Source organism: Calypte anna, chromosome 6 (assembly GCF_003957555.1).
Source record: "Calypte anna isolate BGI_N300 chromosome 6, bCalAnn1_v1.p, whole genome shotgun sequence".
NCBI classification, from domain to species: Eukaryota; Metazoa; Chordata; class Aves; order Apodiformes; family Trochilidae; genus Calypte; species Calypte anna.
In genome coordinates this window covers 12,929,169-12,946,841 of record NC_044252.1, presented here as the reverse complement: position 1 = coordinate 12,946,841, position 17,673 = coordinate 12,929,169, and the positions used below count along the sequence as shown (strand labels likewise).

Genomic DNA, 17,673 nt, shown 5'->3' with positions numbered 1-17,673 from the left:
CATTGGGATTTCAGCCCATCAATTGCAAGTGTTGCCCCTTAGACAGAAGCTAGGAAAGCCTCTCTCAGGTGGAATTCCCCAGCTGTGGGATAAGGATTTTGATGCAGAGGGGCTGGTAAGTTGTTTCCCAAAGCCTTCTCCAAGATGAACTGCTACCCTGGTGCAAGCAGAGCTCTTGATTTGGGCACCAGTGGCTGCTGCCTGGCTCTCAGCTGTTCTTAATAGAAATAAGTCAACCAGATCTGCAGTATGGAGAGCCATTTCAAGCTCCCTTTCCAGCCTTTCCTGCTCAATGCTTTGGAAACATCAAGCTGCTGAGCTCTAGCAGTTCAAGCAGGGGTGGGAAGGGATGTTGGAAGAGGAAGGGATTGCTGGGACTGTGGAAACCAGAACTCCAGCTAATACGCAGGTACCAAGCATGGTGTTCCCAGTCCTGCTGTCCATGCTTGCTAGATTCCTTGGTAAACTGGGAGTGAGATAATTGCTGGTGGGAAAAAAAGTCAGGAAGAGAATGTCTGCCTTGACTAGCAATATCCCCCTGTCAAAATAATCCCCTCTTCCCTACTTGTCCCTCCCCTCAGCACCAGTGACTCTAATGCACTGCCCTTTAAGACCAAGCTGTTAGGTTAGTTACAGCAACAAGGGCAGCAAAGGCAGCACAGGCATTTTTTTTTTATTGTGAAGTGGGCTTGTGGGATTCCCCTACTACAGAGTTCTCACTGTTCCTCGCTATGCAAGATCCCAAGAACTGCTGCATGGCAAGTAAGTTGGGAAAGCAGCAACAAAATTTAGATGTCCTCAGTGAGACTGTGTTGCACTGTCACCTCGAAGAAAAGCTTTGTCTTTGGACTTTCTCCCTTTCTGCACCGTCCCAGTGTCTCACAATGGGAGATGGTGCCAGGTCAGGGTAGTCTGTGGGTGGAAAGCTTTTCTCTGCTGTGCAGAGGGAGCAGGGTCTTGCCAGCATACCACAGAAGGTTAAACCCTGTGCTCCTCTCATCTACTTTAGCCTGGTTATCTGCCCAAAGCGCTTGGCTAATGGTCAAGGAGCTGCTCCTTAACTCAGTATCCTCCCACCTCAGGGCAGAGCAGGTCTCCATGCCTCTGGAACACCCAGGGCCCCACAGGCAGCAGTATTTCTCAGCATTTTATCCTTTGCACAAGTAATTGCACTGCAGTGCCCTGCCTCTTCTTGAAGGTCCTGAAAGCATTTTGCATGTAATAGTGTTGGCTAAAAGTCCCAAGCCTGCCATCAGCAGATAAACACTACAGTATCTTTAATTATATGTTTTTTCTTCTCCTTCCCTTTCAGACTAAGTCAGAATTCACGGTTGAATTTTCCGTCAGTGACAGCCAAGGGGTGAGTGTGACTTCTCATTTCATGGTCTGTGGTGCCGGCAGAGGGGGAGCAGGGAGGGGGAGGATGGGTTGCTGGGGACCTTCTTCATCATGTCGGGGTGCGTTTGTGGGGAGCAGCCACCCCTGGCTGTCACTTTCCAAAAGCCCAAGCCAGGAAAAAGCAGCCACAGGCTTTTTTTAGGTTTTAAATCCAGGCATAAACCTGATCCCCACTCCTTGACATTATCCCTCCGACTGCAGGTGATCAAAGGGACAGTGAACATCCAAGTGGGAGATGTGAATGACAATGCCCCGCAGTTCCACAACCAGCCCTACAGCGTCCGCATTCCAGAGGTAGGGATGGCTTCTGGCTCTTCCCTTGGTGGCCACAATTGCTGTCTGAAGGCCACCAAAATGCAGGATGATCCTCCTGTCCTGGACCCTCACTGTGCTTGGGTGGAGGATTAAAACTCTGGAAGTTACTGGTGCCTGAAAATGGCCAGAAGCAAAGTGATGGCATTTTGGTTGTTGGGCAGGTGGAAGGTCTGGAGCTTGGATCCTTTGCAGTCTTGGTGATACCTTTCCTATGAAAAACCTGAGGTTGGGGAACAGGTGTAAATAGGAACCTGTTTCCTGTTTTTCTCCTTCCTTGAGCCAGGGGGGATATGCAGCTCATGTGACAGACGTGACCGAAGGAAGGACTAAATATTTCCCCGAGCACCTAATTTCTGGCACTCTTCCTGAAAGGCTCCTGCCCTTGCTGGTGGTTTCCTCAAACTCCTCCATAGCAGCCCTTCTCACATGGTGTCCTAGAAGTAAAGTAGGTTGGGTGGGACTACAGAAGATCATCTGGCCCAAACTCCTACTAAAGCAGAGAGAATTTTCATGTTAGATTTGCTAGGTTCATGTTCATAAAATCTAGGCTAGATTTCATTTTATGTTGTTCAGGGCTTTATCCAAATAAGTGTTGACTGTCTCCAAGGAGGGTGTTTCTACAACCTTCTGCTGCTCTCTCTCAGTGTTGGCAATTACAATGGAGGTGGCATCGTGTCATACCACAGAGCTCAGCTGGGCAAAAAGATGCCAAGGACTTAACAGATCTGATGTGAATTAGGAGTCAAAGAAGTAGAGCGAAAGGTGACTGCTGGTGCTAGGAGGATGAGGTTGGGGTATTATATCAGAAATAGGGAATCAGTCAGGCATTCTACATCCTCCTATGGAGGAAACCTCTTCCTCTTGCACCCTGGTGCTAGGACAAGCTTCTTTCTTCCCAGAGCACACCTTGGGGTATGGATGAGGTCAAGTGTGCATCTGCATGTGTGAAATCAAGCAGCCCTCGGTAATTGAGAGGTACAAACGATTATGTTACACTTGTTTATTTAATATGCTGACTGCTGATGCCCTGCTGGGATGGGCTTTGATCTTTTCCTGTTCCTCTGCTGTGAGGATGAGGTTTCTTCATTAAGTTGCTTGTGATGTTTGAGTGGGGAGTTTTGGTCTCATCTGTGTGCCAAGACATCTGAAACCTCCCTTTGAGAACAACTCCTCTTTAAAGCACAAACAGTACAGAAATGGCTCAGCAAAACTTGCATGAGCTCCTTCTCACCTTTCTGCTTGTTGTGTGGAGTAAACACAACAAAAAGTGTTCTTCTGTGCCTGGGAGAAAATCTGGAGGCATTAACATTTCCCCCCTCAACCTTCCTGCTGGTTTGGGAAATTATGGCTGGCCAAGGAAGAATTGTGGGCAGGGGGTGATGGACAAAAAAAAAAATAGAAGAAGCAGCAGAACCCATGTCACACGTCATACTGTTTTTGCCTGTGAGCTGTGGTTCTGCCAGGAGGGGTTTCCAACACCATCCTAATTGTCTGGGGTGTAGGAAGCACAGGGTTTCCCCCCGTGTGCCTGCTCTGCTGCTCGGCCCTTGGCACTCTGCTTTTCTGGAGGTTGGCCTAATCTAATTGTAAGGCTCTGTGTGCCAGTTTCCAGTTTCTCTCCATGATCTTTAACCAAGGGAATCGATGGGAGGCAATGAGCCACAAAGTCATTGCTCAGCCAACATCCTGGAGGCTCTTCTGTTCTTCTGCTGTGGAGACAACCTGTCTTCATCAGACACTGTGAGAGCAGGGGATGGGGTCACAACACCTAAGGGGGACCCTCTCAGGGTTTTGGCCCTCAGGAAATGTGAGCAGTGAATTTACTCTGTATGTGTTGGCCTGGCTCTCAAGGAAGAGATGCCTTCTTGCTCTGAAGGTTTTGTTGAGCCACAAGTTGTCCCTGTTGTTTGACTGCAAGTTCTCAAGGCTAGAGGTGATGTGGCATGGAAAAGTGATTTCAGAAGCTGAGGTCCCCAGAGTCAGGGGGCACCTCTATGATGCAGCTGAAGCTCATAAGACTACTGGGAGAAGGTCATGTCAGGAGATGACAGCATCCCTAGGTCACCCCCATGCTCCAGACCACTCAGGCCAAGGTGAACAATGAGGGAATGGGTAGCAAAAGATTTCTCTAGGACCATCCAGCCCAATCAGAAAGGTACTGACTCAGTGAATTAAGAGGGACTGAAGCTTTGGGGATGGAGTACAGGCTAGCAAGAGTGCTAGCCTGGCTTTGCATGGGCTGGCTCTATGCAGAATTGAAAGTTAATGAGGATTTTTCTCTTTTTAATTTTGAGATAAATGGCTGTATCGATTTGCAGTTGTCCTAGCTAATGGAGCAGCACCAGAAAGGCTATTTAAACCTCACTGCTATCGTGTAGCACTAGGAAAGTCAAAAGAAGAGTGTGCATAAATAAATGGAACATGAAGTAAACTGACCTTTAAAAACAATACTGCCTCTAAATACCCGTCCTAGCGTTTTACACAGTCTGCTTGATTTGAGAATGGGAATTTATTTGGGCCCTGTGATTCCTCTCCAGCATGGTGGGGGGTGTGGGGGAGAGAATGCTCAGTTTAACTGTGGGCTCCTCCACATTGCAGCAGAACCAGGTAACCAAACAGGGCATGTATTAGGTTGGGGCCACTGATCCTCCATGCTCATTGTGACTTATACCATTCTTGGCACCTGCCTGGAATAGCTGATCCAGGGACCCCCTGTCAGGAGAGGGACGTTGCTCCAGAGTAATCGTCCATCCTGTCTAGGCGAGGGCTGGCCCCTGATTTGCTTGTCAAAAGGCAACGAGGCAGTGAAGATGCTTCTGAGTCTGTAAAGAAAAGGGGGGAATCCTGCTAGAATTGGAAACTTAATTCACCAAGCTGGCCTCGACTGAGCTCATTAAGTTCTCGTGTATTCATTTCAGGCTAATGGCTGTCATGCTGACTGCTGTTTGATTTGCTGTAATAGACCTTTATGGCTTTCCAGTTTGTTTGGACGTGTGTGCCTGTGTCTGTGCCCCGCCGTGCTGCTGTAGTACATTAGTTAGCTGCTCATGTGCTTGCTGCTCTGACCTTCAGGGCTGCTTCTCCTCTTGGATGTGTCCCTTGCACTTCACCTCTTTCACCATGCTCTTTTTTTTTTTTTTTTTTTTTTTTTTTTCCTTCCTCAGCCTCACCCAGCCCCTGGGTACTAAATTTGAGAGATTTGATTTAAATCAGGACAGATGATCTCTGAGCCTGTGTCAGGATGTTTGGCGATGCCTCAGTTTCTGACGAATCTGATCTGTTTCATCTAATCTGTTTTTCCACTTGACTGGATCCGTAGGAAACGCGGTCTTTTTGTATTGTGATGGCTCAATGGACTTATGTGACATGACCAAGTGAAGCTGAGATGAGCCTTCACATTGGTTTTGTCTCCTGGGATGGTGTTGGGTTCAGGTGGACTGTCCCCATAGGTACCTGCGAGGCTTTTCTGTCCCAGCTTCCAAGCATGAGACCTTCTGGGGCATGCAGCCTCCTGTTGCCTTTAGAGTGAACATCCTTTAAATTTATGCTTGAACAGCATGGGTCTGCAAACCTCTCTTCTACAGCTGCTACTTCCAGGTGCTACATCATTATCAGGACCATCTCTTGAGTCCTTCAGAGGTTCCTCAAAGGCTGAGGCTGTTATGCGGTGTGGTGAGCAAAGTCAAGTACCTTCTCATGAAGAGCTGGTGTAACTCCCAAACATCCTGAGCTCTCTGATGAAGTCCAAACCACCCGTGGCCTTCTCTTGGCCTCGTAGCATTGTTGGCAGAAAGGCGACTCCATTTTTATTTCTTTGCTGAACATTCCTTCAGGAATGTTCCAGTGGGGTTTCCTCTTCTTTGGTGTTCTCCCCACCTTACTCCTGCTGCAGTTAACAAACTGACTGCTTTATAAAGCAACATCTAGCACACCAGCCCTTCATGGGATGACAATTGCACCACAAAAGGAGTATCTGTAACTTGACAGGAGATATTAACTATCACAGGGCTCTGTTTTCAAAGGGCACTCACATGCACATCCATGCTGGAGCTGTGTTCATCTTGTCTGCAGATCAGGCAGGTTCTAGTAAGAGACAGGGCTCTGGGAAAGGAGTTTTAAAACTGAAAGGCAAGTTTCTGAAAAGCACAAAGCACTGGTCAGGCAACTACAGTCCAGCTTGCATGTGTCACATCTGAACTCAGCCTTGATTTACCAGTTTATTATAACTGGGAGGCAGGTGGGCACTCACCATCGACAGCATTCACTTCTGCTCAGGGAGTAGCCTTTAGAATTGAGAGGACTGAGCCATCAACAACTGCTTGCCACCATTTCCATCCTTAATATTATAGTGTAGTTGAAACTATGGCTTTTACGAAGTGTTTTTTGGTTTTATTTGTTTTTTGTTTAAATTCTGCTGAAAAGTGTTTGAAGGGAAGGGGGAGAGGAAGCAGAGGATCTTCACAGCCCTGTCCTATTGCAGAGCTGGGAACCAGACCATGCTGGATGGTAAGCAGGGGCAGGGAGAATCAGAGAGAGCCCCCAAAGCCCTAGATGTAATTCAAATCACTATTATTTTGCTTTAATGGTAATAATTTCAGTAATTACATCAGTTGCCTTGCCATCCTGCCTAGAGTCTTCAGGGGCTCATATAACTCTATGGCAATGGCCCTGTGGCCTGATGCTGTGCATACGAAGCAGCTGCATCAAGCCCAGGCTCCCACTTCAGCCCCATCAGCCATTCCCTTGCACACTCCCAGACACCTTTTGTGTTTTCTCCCCTTCCTTTAAATAAAGAGCCTTTAAATTGAAGGAGATGATAACAGAACTGATAAGAAAGATGTTCCTGCCATTGCAAAATGGCCTATAATCATTGCTGGCTGCTTTCTTTCCTCATTTTCTTTTTTTTTTTTACTTCTTCCCTCCCTCATGCACTTTCTCCCTGCTCACTGATTTCTTTCTCTCCCTGCACAGATTTTAGAACTGCTATAATTTACAACGAATAACTAAAATTTGCACTTCTGTATGCAATGTTCTTTATTTATGGTGGGATTTATTTGTGTTCTAGTGGTTTGGGTTTTTTGTTTGGTTGGTTTTTTTGTTTGTTTTGTGGAGGATTTTTTGTTTGTTTTTTGTTTTGTTAGTCTGTTTTGTTTTGTTTTAGGAGAAAAAAACAACAACCCCCCAAAAAACTTCCTAGGGGGACAACAACAAATGAATGAATGATTCAAGTTGTGTTCCTTAAAGACTGCTGACCAGAACCCAGCCAGTTCTCTTACTGGGTAGGGACCATCTTCTTCTCCCTTTCACCCTAGCATCTCATCTCATAGGGTTCACCCTAGCATCACGTGGCAGGTTCTGGGGACTGCAGGTGATCTGTGGGCCCTATGGTGATGTGTTGGAGAAGTGGAAAGTGAGGCTTCAACTAATGCTCAGCGTAGCAGGAAGGTGTTGGTGGCCCAGGAATGTGGCGAGAATCTGCAGGAGGTGATGCATTTGCCAAAACTCCCCAGCACCCTCATTTTTAATTGCATTTATTGCTGCTGGGTTTCATAGCCAACCTCTGTCAGCCCAGAAGGAATAGTTGGCTGACAGCATGATAGGTTACATCTCCACGCTGTCTCTCTGGCTTCACAGAGTTGGTCACCATGCAGTTGGTGTGATGTTCTCTTAAAAAAGTTTCAGCAACCCTTAACTACTTTCCAACTTTGTCCAACAAACTTGTGGAAGCAGAGACAGGCTATGAAGGAGGTGCCTTCCCTTCTATAGGCTTAAGTGCAGGTGTACAGCCCATCTATTAAACAGCCATCTCTTAGCTAGATGAGATAATCCTTTTGAGATGGTTTCCTCTGTAATCACTAGGTAGAATATAATATCCCTCTAATGAATCATGTTTAAGTGGAGGGAAATTTGGGTGCTGGCTTGGACATTCAGTGTGGCTTTCTCTTATGCTAGTGGTTCCTTTGGGCAAGACCTTGGAAGCACGTAGGGCAACAGCTGCCATCTTCTCTCCTCTTTTCTGCCAGCTCTGAAGAAAGATGCTTGAACACCATGGGCTACAGGGTTCATAGTGAAGAAGGGCTACAAGGTTTGCACAGCTTGTGTCAGAGAGATCTGTGAGATCAATGTTGAAAATTTTCTTTTCAAGGGGAGAGATAGTTATTAAAGAGTCATGTTGCATCTTTATAGAATCAGAGGATTGTTTTGGCTGGAAAAGACCTTTAAGATCATCAAGTCCAAATGTTAACCCAGCATGCTGCAAAATCCACCACTAAACCATGCCCCTCAGCACCACATCTACATAGCTTTTAAATCCCTCTAGGGATGGTGACATCATGACTGCCCTGGAAACCCTGTTCCGGGGTCTGGCAACCCTTTCAAGGAAGAAATTTTTCATAATACCCATTCTAAACCATCCCTGGCACAACTTGAGTTGTTTACTCTTGTTCTCTCACTTGCTGCTGGGGATAAGAGAAACATATAGGATTTGAGTGGCATGGCTTGGGTACAGGAGGGTTGAATTAGGCTGCAAAGGTCGTGAAGGTCTCACCTTTCCTTGCACAGAGAAAGACATTGTGTGATGAAACAGGTGCTCAGACCTGGAAGCATCTTTCCTTCTGAAGGTCAAGTTTTTATCATTATTGCTGATGCATATACTGTGACGCCAGATGGAGAACATCAGCGGCTTTGAGTAGTGTCCTGACGTCCTAGAGAGAAAGTAAGTCTCCACCTCTAGCAGTCCTGTCACTTGTCTGAACAGGAGACCCTGGTCCTTTAAAACATGTGCCTGAGGATTGAAATGAGAGATGCAACAGAAACTACTGGGGCGGAAAACTCCAAATGGCGTGGAAGTAATGTGTAAAGTGTCCTGGAGATAACAGTCATTTCCACCAGGCAAAACTCGGGCTCTTTCTGGAAGGGGACTGCAACAGGGAGAGGGGGTGCAGCTTGAGGAGAAATAGTTGTGCTGTTCTGACCAGCAAAGTGCTGGGGTAGCCAAAGGGGATGGGGAATGCAGAAAGGAAAGAGTAGATCGAGAGCTGAAGAGAAAGCTAATGTGGGGCTGCAAGCAATCCTGTGCCTTGGCCGAGGAGCAGTTGTGCTGGCAAAATAAGGTTTGTGGAGCCAATGAAAAAATCTTGGGGCAGAGGAAGAGGAAGTATAGAGGTGTGTGCTCTGCAAGCCAGGAGCACCCAGACAAAGAGGGAAGGAAAAAAGCATCTTCCCTCACAGCCCCATGACACAAGCATGCTCTTAGGTGCTCTGTAGGAGTTTCTTCTGATGGGTGCTGAGACCCAGGGTCAGTCTGTCCCTTGCTGATTTTCAAAGCTCTGAGTTCATTTCAGTGTCTGTCCCAGACCCTTCCCTGGGCTCAGAACCATGTCAACCCTGAGGATGACTGATGCCAAGTGATGATGGCTACTGAGGATCCCTTTGGCCCCTCTGGCAGCAAACCACCAGCTTGCTCAGACAGGACACGCTTCCTCCAGAGCAGAGGGCAGTGACCTGTGGTCCTGCAGCATCTCTTGCAGGAGGAGCATATTAGGCTTGGGCTGAGAGGCTGCTCTTTGCCAGAGGACTGGGGCCTTTGAGCCGAGCCCTTTCAGTATAATTACACTTACACATCTGGGCAGCAGATGGCTTCAAGGTCTCTTCCTCGTCCCCAGCAGAAGGAAGGGCTTGCTGCTGCCAGAACCAGGCAGAGGAGCCAAGAGCTAATGAATGTGACCTGCTAGCAATTAGTTGTTTTATCTCTCTCTCCTCCGCTTACGGTATTCTCCCAGAAGTCTGGGACATAACTTATTATCTCATGCCAGACAGCAGAATCCACATCCCCTTCCTCTGCATCCCTATTTTGTTTACCTCCCTCTCTGTACATCATCTTTTAAGTTGGCAGCAGGAACGTGCCTGGCCCTAGAAAGGTTCATTAACACCTTCAGGCTGTGAAGGCAGCATAAGGGCAGCAACTGCTCGGTACAAGGCAGCAAAAGTGTCTTCACTAAAAGTGGATTTATATTTTTTTTCTAGCTACATAATCATGTAGTTCGTTGGTTTGTGTTCCTTTTTTCAATCGTGCTTCCTAAATGAAGGCATGGTCAAGGTCATACAGAAATGCAGTGGGACAGGGAGGTAGCCCCAGCTGCTGCTGGTTTGGGTTATGGGCTCTGTTCAACCTGAAATAATGGAGCTCAGCAGCAGAATGGCAAGGTGGGCACATGTTAGTATCCTCACTCTGTGCAGCTGAGGAAGGAGAAACCAAAGCATTTTTTTTCAATAAAAGCCACCAGTTTTAATTAAGATGGAAATATTGACAGAAAATGTTGCCATTTTGACAGCAAAGCTGGGGAGAAATAGCTTTGAAACAACAATAAAAAAATTGCTCTTGCAATAGATTCATTCCCATTTCTTTTTCAGAATTGCATTTTATGTTTTATTAGTTTGTAACGTGTCAGTGACAGTCACATATAATAAGCTTTCTCCTGCTGGTCATATTTTGTGATAAAATGATAGAGTAAATCAGTCTCTCTCTTTTTTTTTTTTTTTTTTTTTTTAATATTTATGGGTGAACTGAACTGTTTGCTTCAGTTTCAACTCCTTTCATTACAAATGGGAAAAATTTGATCCAGGAAGAAATTTCAATCGGTATTAAGCAGCCGTTGCTTAATTTCAGCCACTAATTGCTGCTGAAATGTAAAGTGGGAATGATTTATTTTGTCGATGTGAATGATGAAGAGAGCAGGGAAACTGAATATAGGGTTCAGAAGACAAAAAAACCAAACAAAAAAACAACTAAACAAACCAACTGAAAGTTTTTAGTTTTCAGCTTTTGTTTTACTGGAGATTTAAAAAGCTTTTTTGTGTTTTTTCTAAATGAGGATGCAAACTGCATCCAGGTGGATGTGGGATTCAGGCAGGCTGTGTTTTTTGGGAATAAATGAAAAGCAAAGAGGTGCAGGGGGAAAGGAGAAAACTGGTGACTGCCGCTCTGTATGGAATATTAATTGTTTGGCCCTCTCTTTCCAAGGACTGAGCTTATTCAGCTTGGTCCAGGTGAGGTCTCATGGCGTGCAAGGATGGTGCTGTTCAGTCACATCCCACTCATCTCCACCAAACTCAAATGACAGTGATATTGACAACCTCCCTTTTTTCCAAACCTGCCCTGGTTTCCATCATGTCAGATAATCACAGATTGGTTTGGGTTGGAAGGGTCCTTAAAGACCATCAAGTTCCAACCCCCCTGCATGGACAGGGGTGCCTCTCACCTACTTACTCCAAGCCCCAGCCAACCTGGCCTTGAACATTTCTAGGCAGGGGAAAGCCACTGGTTCTCTGGGCAATGTGGGCCAGTGTCTCACCACCTTCACTGGGAAGATTTTCTTCCTAATGTCTAATATTTTAGGTTAGATTTGAAACAATTACTCCTTGTCCTATTGCTTCATGCCGTTGTAAAAAGTCTCTCCCCAACTTTGTTAGGCCTCCCCATGTTGATAACTTCCAGTTATACTTGGCCTGCAACTTGAATCAAACTTGAAAGGGTAATGGGAAGCAGAGAAGGGAGAAGAAGAGATAATTAAGTCGGCCACCTCCTGCCAAACTCATCTCTCCTGTGTGTGAGATGAGTCTTGGCTGCTCATGTGTCTTTAGAGGCATCTCCTGCTTAGATGACCTGAGGTCTGGCTGTTTGTGCTGGGGTGGCCACCACCACCTTCGTTAAAAAAAGGAGCGTGTAACCCATAGGCTGGTGTGCTCATCCAAGGTGCAGAATTTTTAGTACTTCTCAGTTAATTACAGAGAGTGGGAGATGTAAATATCATCTACTAATGAGTAAATCTTTATTTAGAGGTAAGTCAAGAGCACAGCCCCTTTGGAGGAAGGGCTTGGACCTACCTCTGCTTTGTACTATAACAAGACCTTGATGAGCAACCTGAGTGGTTGGATGGTTCCCCCGAATGGGGAATGTTTTCTGCTGCACGTGTGATTTGGAGGACCCTGAACCTACACAGGTCAGGAGTTACTGAGCCAGCACTTGGAAAATCACTCTATTAAACATGCTGGAAGCAGATGGCCAACTGTGCTTGTGCAGATTTCTCAGCCTTCCCAGAGCAAATGTTGCCAATGCCTCTCCTTTGAGATGGGCTGAGAGGGTTAAAGCATAAAGCTGTTCCACTGCAGTGGTGAGCTGATGGCCCGTGAAGCAGCAGGGATTTTCAGCTGGTTGGGCAGATAGCAGGACAGGTGGGTATTTTTGTTTTCCTATGTATAACTTGTGCTTTTGAGAAAGGAAATTTTGCAAAGAGGCTCTTTCTTCTGGTACAAGCCCCTGAGGACTATGGCACTGCTAAAGACCAAGTGTCATGCACGTGGGGTTGCCTCTGCCCTGAGGAGCATAGCTCCAGCATTGCCTCTAAACATATCTGCTCAGGTCTGAGCTTCAGAAGATGGGCTGAGAGAAAGCTGGAAGCCTGTGTCCTCCTGACATGGATAGACCAGCTTGGTATCCCAGAGCATAGTACGTGGTGGCTTCTCTGCAATGCTTTCCACTGATGACCTCATTTTAGAGGACCTTGAACACAGGACCTACCCCTTACTGAGGGCAAATGATACTTTTTCAGCAAGGCTGTGCCTCCCAAGGCTGGTCTTGCTTGACTAGAGAAGCTGTGGCTGTCCTCTCCCTGGAAGTGTTCAAGGCCAGGTTAGATGGGACTTGGAGCAACCTGGTCTAGTGGGAGGTGTCCCTGACTATGGCAGAGGGTTGGAACTAGATGATCTTTAAGGTCCCTTCTTACTCAAACCAGTCTGCAATGCCATGCTGAACCTGATTTCCTTCAATGACCAGGTGGCCTGATTAGTGGATGAGGGAAAGGCTGTGGACATTGTTTACCTAGGCTTTAGTAAAGCCTTTGACACTGTGTCCCATAGTATTCTCTTGGAGAAACTGGCTGCTCACATCTTGAACTGGGGTACTCTTCAGTGCTGAATGACAGGGACCAAAGAGTGTGGTGGATGGAGTTAAATCCAGCTGGTTACTGGTCACTCTTGGTGTTCCCCAGGGCTCAGTGCTGGGGCCAGTTCTCTTTAATATCTTTATCAATGATCTGGACAAAGGGATTGAGTGCCATACTGACATGAGACTGCCCAGGACCCCCCTGAGCTGCTGTGGGCCCATGGCTCTGGCAGGTACAAAGTAGGGAGCAGCTGTGCCTGCAGGGAGGAGAGGGAAGATCAAGTGACCCAAATGGACCAGTCACAGTTCTCCTTCCCATGGTGCTCAGTATAAAATAGCTCCTCAGAGAGCTCTGGGCTTGCCTGTCTGGCAGGGGTGCTGGCTGGGCTCCCTGTTCTCCTGCTGTTCCTACATCCTGTTGTCTTGCTGCAGAAGAACCAAGTTATCAAGACTGGTTGCTTTCCCCTGCTTCCCCGAGGAGGACTGGCTCAACCTTGTCCTTATGAGGAGCAGCTGAGGGAAGTAGGAGTGTCCAGCCTGGAGGAAAGGGACCTGAAGGGAGATCTCATTCTCTATAGCTCCCTGAACAGAGATTGGCACATCGGGTGTTGGTCTCTTCTCCCAAGCACCCAGTGACAGGACAAGAGGAAATAGTCTCAGGCTGTGCCAGGTGAGTTTTTAGATTAGCTATTAGTAACAATTTCATCACTGAAAGGGTTGTCAGGCCATGTCACAGGCTGTTCCATGCCTGGAGGGATTTAAAAGTTGTGTAGATGTAGTACTGAGGGATGTGGTTTGGTGGTGGCCTTGGCAGTGCTGAGTTTATGGTTGGACTTGATGATCTTAGAAGTTTTTTCCAACCTAAATAATTCTGTGATCCAGAGCATGTTCATCACCATCAGTCCCTCATCATCATAACTGGTATCTTGCTGTATGCTTGCATGGTGCCTTTGATCTGCTCAGAAGATGTCAGGAGGAGGTTAGCCCTACTCTGGAAGGTGTCAGTCTGTTTGTTGCTTTGTTCTATCAAGCAGTGAATCCTCCCCTGTGTTATTTTCTTTTTGTGAACACCTCTGAAATGAAGAGCATGAGTGGCCACATTGTGCCAGCCTGTGTCTGTGGGGTGTTTGATAACCAGTGGTGTGTCCCAGGCAGCAGGGACGGTGCTTTCTGCTTGTGCCTACCTAACCTGCAGCTCAGAGGAGCCAGATCTCCATGTGCTTTATGCTTGGGAGTTCAGGAGGCAAGTGGAAGCTGGAAGAAGAGCAAGAAGGAGCCCAATCCCCAGCAGGAGGGCGCCTAGCAAGGAGAAGAGAAAGAAGCCTAGAGGAGACCCTTCAGGGAAGGTGGGGAAGCAGGGACAGGAGAGCCAAGCATCACAGCAGCTGCAAGTCACATCCCTTCTGCACATCCGCTCTTGAGGCTGAGCTGCTGTAGGCATGCTTGATTTGGGGGTAGGGGGAGTTTTGGTTAAAAAGCCTCATCGGAGCGTTATGGAATTGCAATGTGAAGGGTAATTGAGCTGAAAGCCATTCTCTTCCTGCAGCCTGCGCCGCAGGACCTGCTAAAGGACCTGCCTCAAATGCCAGCCTGGGAATCCTGCTGGAAGAGCAGGAAGCGGGGTGAGCTCTGTCCTCCCGTCCATGGCCCCACATTGTCCCATGCCCAGGGTTTGTGGGTGGGTGTGGGAGACTGGTCCCCCTAGGGGTGAGGTGGAGAAGCCAGACTAATGACATACGAAGGTTTTGTCTGAAACCAACACAAAAAAGTAAATAGGTTTCTGTACCACAATCTCCACCCTTGCAGGTGTTGGTGTGCTCTCTGATGGAGTCTGTGCAGCTTGGGCAGCATCTCCCTGCATTCCTTTGTGGTCATGGCCTACCAACATACTCCTTCCTCATGCAGGAAGTCAGAGCAGAGCCCCACAAAGCAGCCCCTCAGGCCTCCCCACGACACCTGCTCTGCAGATGCCACCCACTGGCAGAGAAATGCTCCAGAGCATTCACTGACATAGCACAATGTGTAATATTTTTGAGTAATAAGATTAATTAAAATAAAGAACAAAGTGGTTTGTCAGAGTGAACGTAATTATCAAAACCAACCACAAGATATTAGTCGCTGCTCCAAGTCCCCTGCTTTTGAGTGGGAAGAAAGCATGGAACAGGATGGGAACTTGGGCAGTTGCTGATATGACCTGGAGGAGGGGATTAGCAGAAGATGTCAGGTTTGGACCTCCAGCACAGCAACAGTGTGAGGTGTGCAGCCCCACTGTGTACCTTGTCGTGCGTTATTGATTGCTGAACAGGCACAGTTAAGTGCCTCTCATTAATATTTGTTTTGGTCCTTTTTCCTGAATTCCGATGAGTGGAGGAGATGCTTCTTATCTCTCTTCTGCAGGTTCACTTTCTAGAGGATTCCTCTGACTGGTGACAAACCTGGGCTTTTTAGCCTCTTGTCCCACTTTTGGGAGGAGGGATGAGTTAGTAGCTGACATGAAATCTTGGGAACTCTGCAGAAAGAATGCAAGGAACCAAAATTAAAACACAATTAAGAGGTAAAAATGCTCTGCTTGCATTGTGCAAGTGAAATATGGATTTCTGGGCTAAGCTGAACTTATAAGTCTCTTACAAGGGACTCTTTGGGCACACAGGACAAGCCAACTAAACTTTTAAGTGTACGAAGATGAATGATGGGAGCTGTGGAACAGGTAGCCAGGGACTGCTTCTAAGTCAGAGCTTTTGTAGCTGGTTTTGAGATTTCAAATTAAGAGCAGAGGTTGTAGACAGCAGGCTTATTGTGCATAATCTTCTGGGCTGTCATGGTGACATTGGTCCTTCAGCTTCTCTGTCACTTAGAAAACAGCCTTCTCTTCATTTAATTCCATTTCTTCTGGAGGTAAGGCCTGGTTTGTGCAGTCCCATGACCATTGGCCATCTCCTACTTCCTGTTTTTAACAAGAGCCTTCATCTCAGTGTCATGGCTATTTGTATCAGATGTTGCTTTTGAGGCATTCTGCCCACGGCCACACGTATTGAGAATACGTCTGTACAGGTTTCTCACATTGGCTGTTTGGTTTGTCTCCCTGAGCAGCCACCTTCTTGCAGAGCAAGGCATGAAGGAGGTTGTCCTACCTGCTGTGTCATGTACCCCTTGATATCCTGGGTCTGCACCGAGTCCTTATTTCTCTCCTCTATCCCTGGCCTCAGTGTGTGCTGGGTCACTCTTCTCTTCGTGTTCTGTATCCCCATCTTCTAGGCAGTGGGAGGCTCTAGATGGCCATGCAGGTCTGAGCTGTTGGGTTTTGCTCAGTGTCTCTCATCAAATAAGTCACCAAAGGGGTTTCTGAAACTTGCTGACGTGCTATAAAAGTTACTTGGCTGTAGCTTTAATAGGGCAGAACACCATTTCTTTGTGTCTTGTATAATAATGCTTTGTTTGTTTGGTTTGACTTAACTAGAACCAGTCCATCCAAAGCTACCGAAATGGTTTTGAGCAGCTGTTTCTATCTATTCAAGTTGTGCTCCCAGGCACATAGGTGCAGCTCCTGAAATGAAAAATTTCTGGTGTGCCCAAAAGCAGAGAAGAGAGATGGTTTAATGGGGTTGCTTCTCCAGCTTTTCAGTGTAGAGTTGGGTGCAGGTCTGTTGTGAAGTGATATTAGAGTCCGTGGAGCATGAGAAACTGCATTTGTTTGTGGGTTACAAATGAAGACCTGTCAAAAACCTTTTTAAGCAGAGACAGAAGTTTTCTTTTCATGACACATTTAACTTCAAGGCTTTGCCTCTCAAGGCAGCTTGGCTCCTCTCCATGCCCCTTTTTTTGAGTTTGGAAAATTATGGTTAGCAGAAGTTGCTGTCCCCCACTCCTCCCTGGTCTCCTAACAGACTAGAGTCTTTTGCTGGGATGTCTGGATCCTCTGGGGTGCTTTTACTTCTGGAAAACTGTGTCTGGGAATGGTGGGGGGTGATGAGCAGTGGGAGAGAGAGAGGATATGGAACATGGACCTCTCCTTGTCCTTGAAGCAAGTGTTTTACCACATTCTGGTGGGTAAAATACACAGGTTATTTCCATTGATTTGGTGTCAAGAGATGTTTTACAAAGCATAGTTGTGTTTATAGGATTTCTGTCTTTTTGTTGTAAGAAGTAGGATGTTGTTCCTGGACACAGGAGTTGGCCAGGACTGTGTCACATCAGTTCTTCATCAACATGTTTCATGTTGTAACCCCACTCCTAGGGGTGTGCTATGTGGAACTTGGCATTGTTTATTACCTTCTGCTGTGACTGAACCTTTTCTTCAGTGCAGGCTCTGGACAGGCATTGGGAATCTGCTTTCAGGCAGCAACTTATGTGCTCCTGGCTGTGTCTGTGGCTTCTTTTTGAGCAGCTGAAACATCTGCCTGGATGTGGGTTTAGTAATAAGATATGACTGGATATGTACAGACTAAAAAGGGGTCATCAGAGTTGATGGGATTTTTTTTCCCCCCCAGTTTGAGCTCAGGAGTTGTTTTATAGCATTTGTGGGGAAGGTAAGAAATTGTCACAACTGGTGTTTTCATACAAGCTCAGGAATGGGAAGCCTTCCCTCTCCACTTGTAGGTTAAGTACTACAGGAGGACTACAGGGATGCCAGGATGTGAGCTGGTGGATTTCAGCCTCAGTTCACAGAAGTCTCCTCTAGTTTAGGTCCTTCTCCACCATGGCTGTGAGATGTATTCACAACTTTATCTTCTTTTAGTTTACAGAACTCTTTCCTTACTACACTTTACCTTTCCTTACCAAATCAGTGTAGAACTTCCTCAGGTCAATTGGTTGTCGGGATGTCCTATGGTGGATGATACATGGTGGTGACCTGGTGCTCCCAGGAGGTCTGAGTTAAGGAGGCTTTGTTCTTTTCTGTGTTGGGGTCTTTAGTTCATTGCAGATCCAGCTGTTTCTGCATTTATTTACATAACACAATTGCTAAGTGAGAAAGGGGTCAATGGCAGGGGAGCTGGATCCTGCCCAGCTGTCCTGGCAAG

The 17,673-nt window shown here is 46.8% G+C and overlaps 1 protein-coding gene across 1 annotated transcript in view; it reads left to right on the top strand.

Annotated features, from left to right (window-relative positions):
- The window catches only part of CDH23 (cadherin related 23), a 195,255-nt gene that overhangs the window by 47,621 nt on the left and 129,961 nt on the right, over window positions 1–17,673 (top strand). Inside the window, exons 5-6 of the mRNA XM_030453320.1 lie at window positions 1,313–1,360; window positions 1,600–1,692. Coding sequence (XP_030309180.1) covers window positions 1,313–1,360; window positions 1,600–1,692 — 141 coding nt within the window. The remainder of the gene's footprint in view (window positions 1–1,312; window positions 1,361–1,599; window positions 1,693–17,673) is intronic.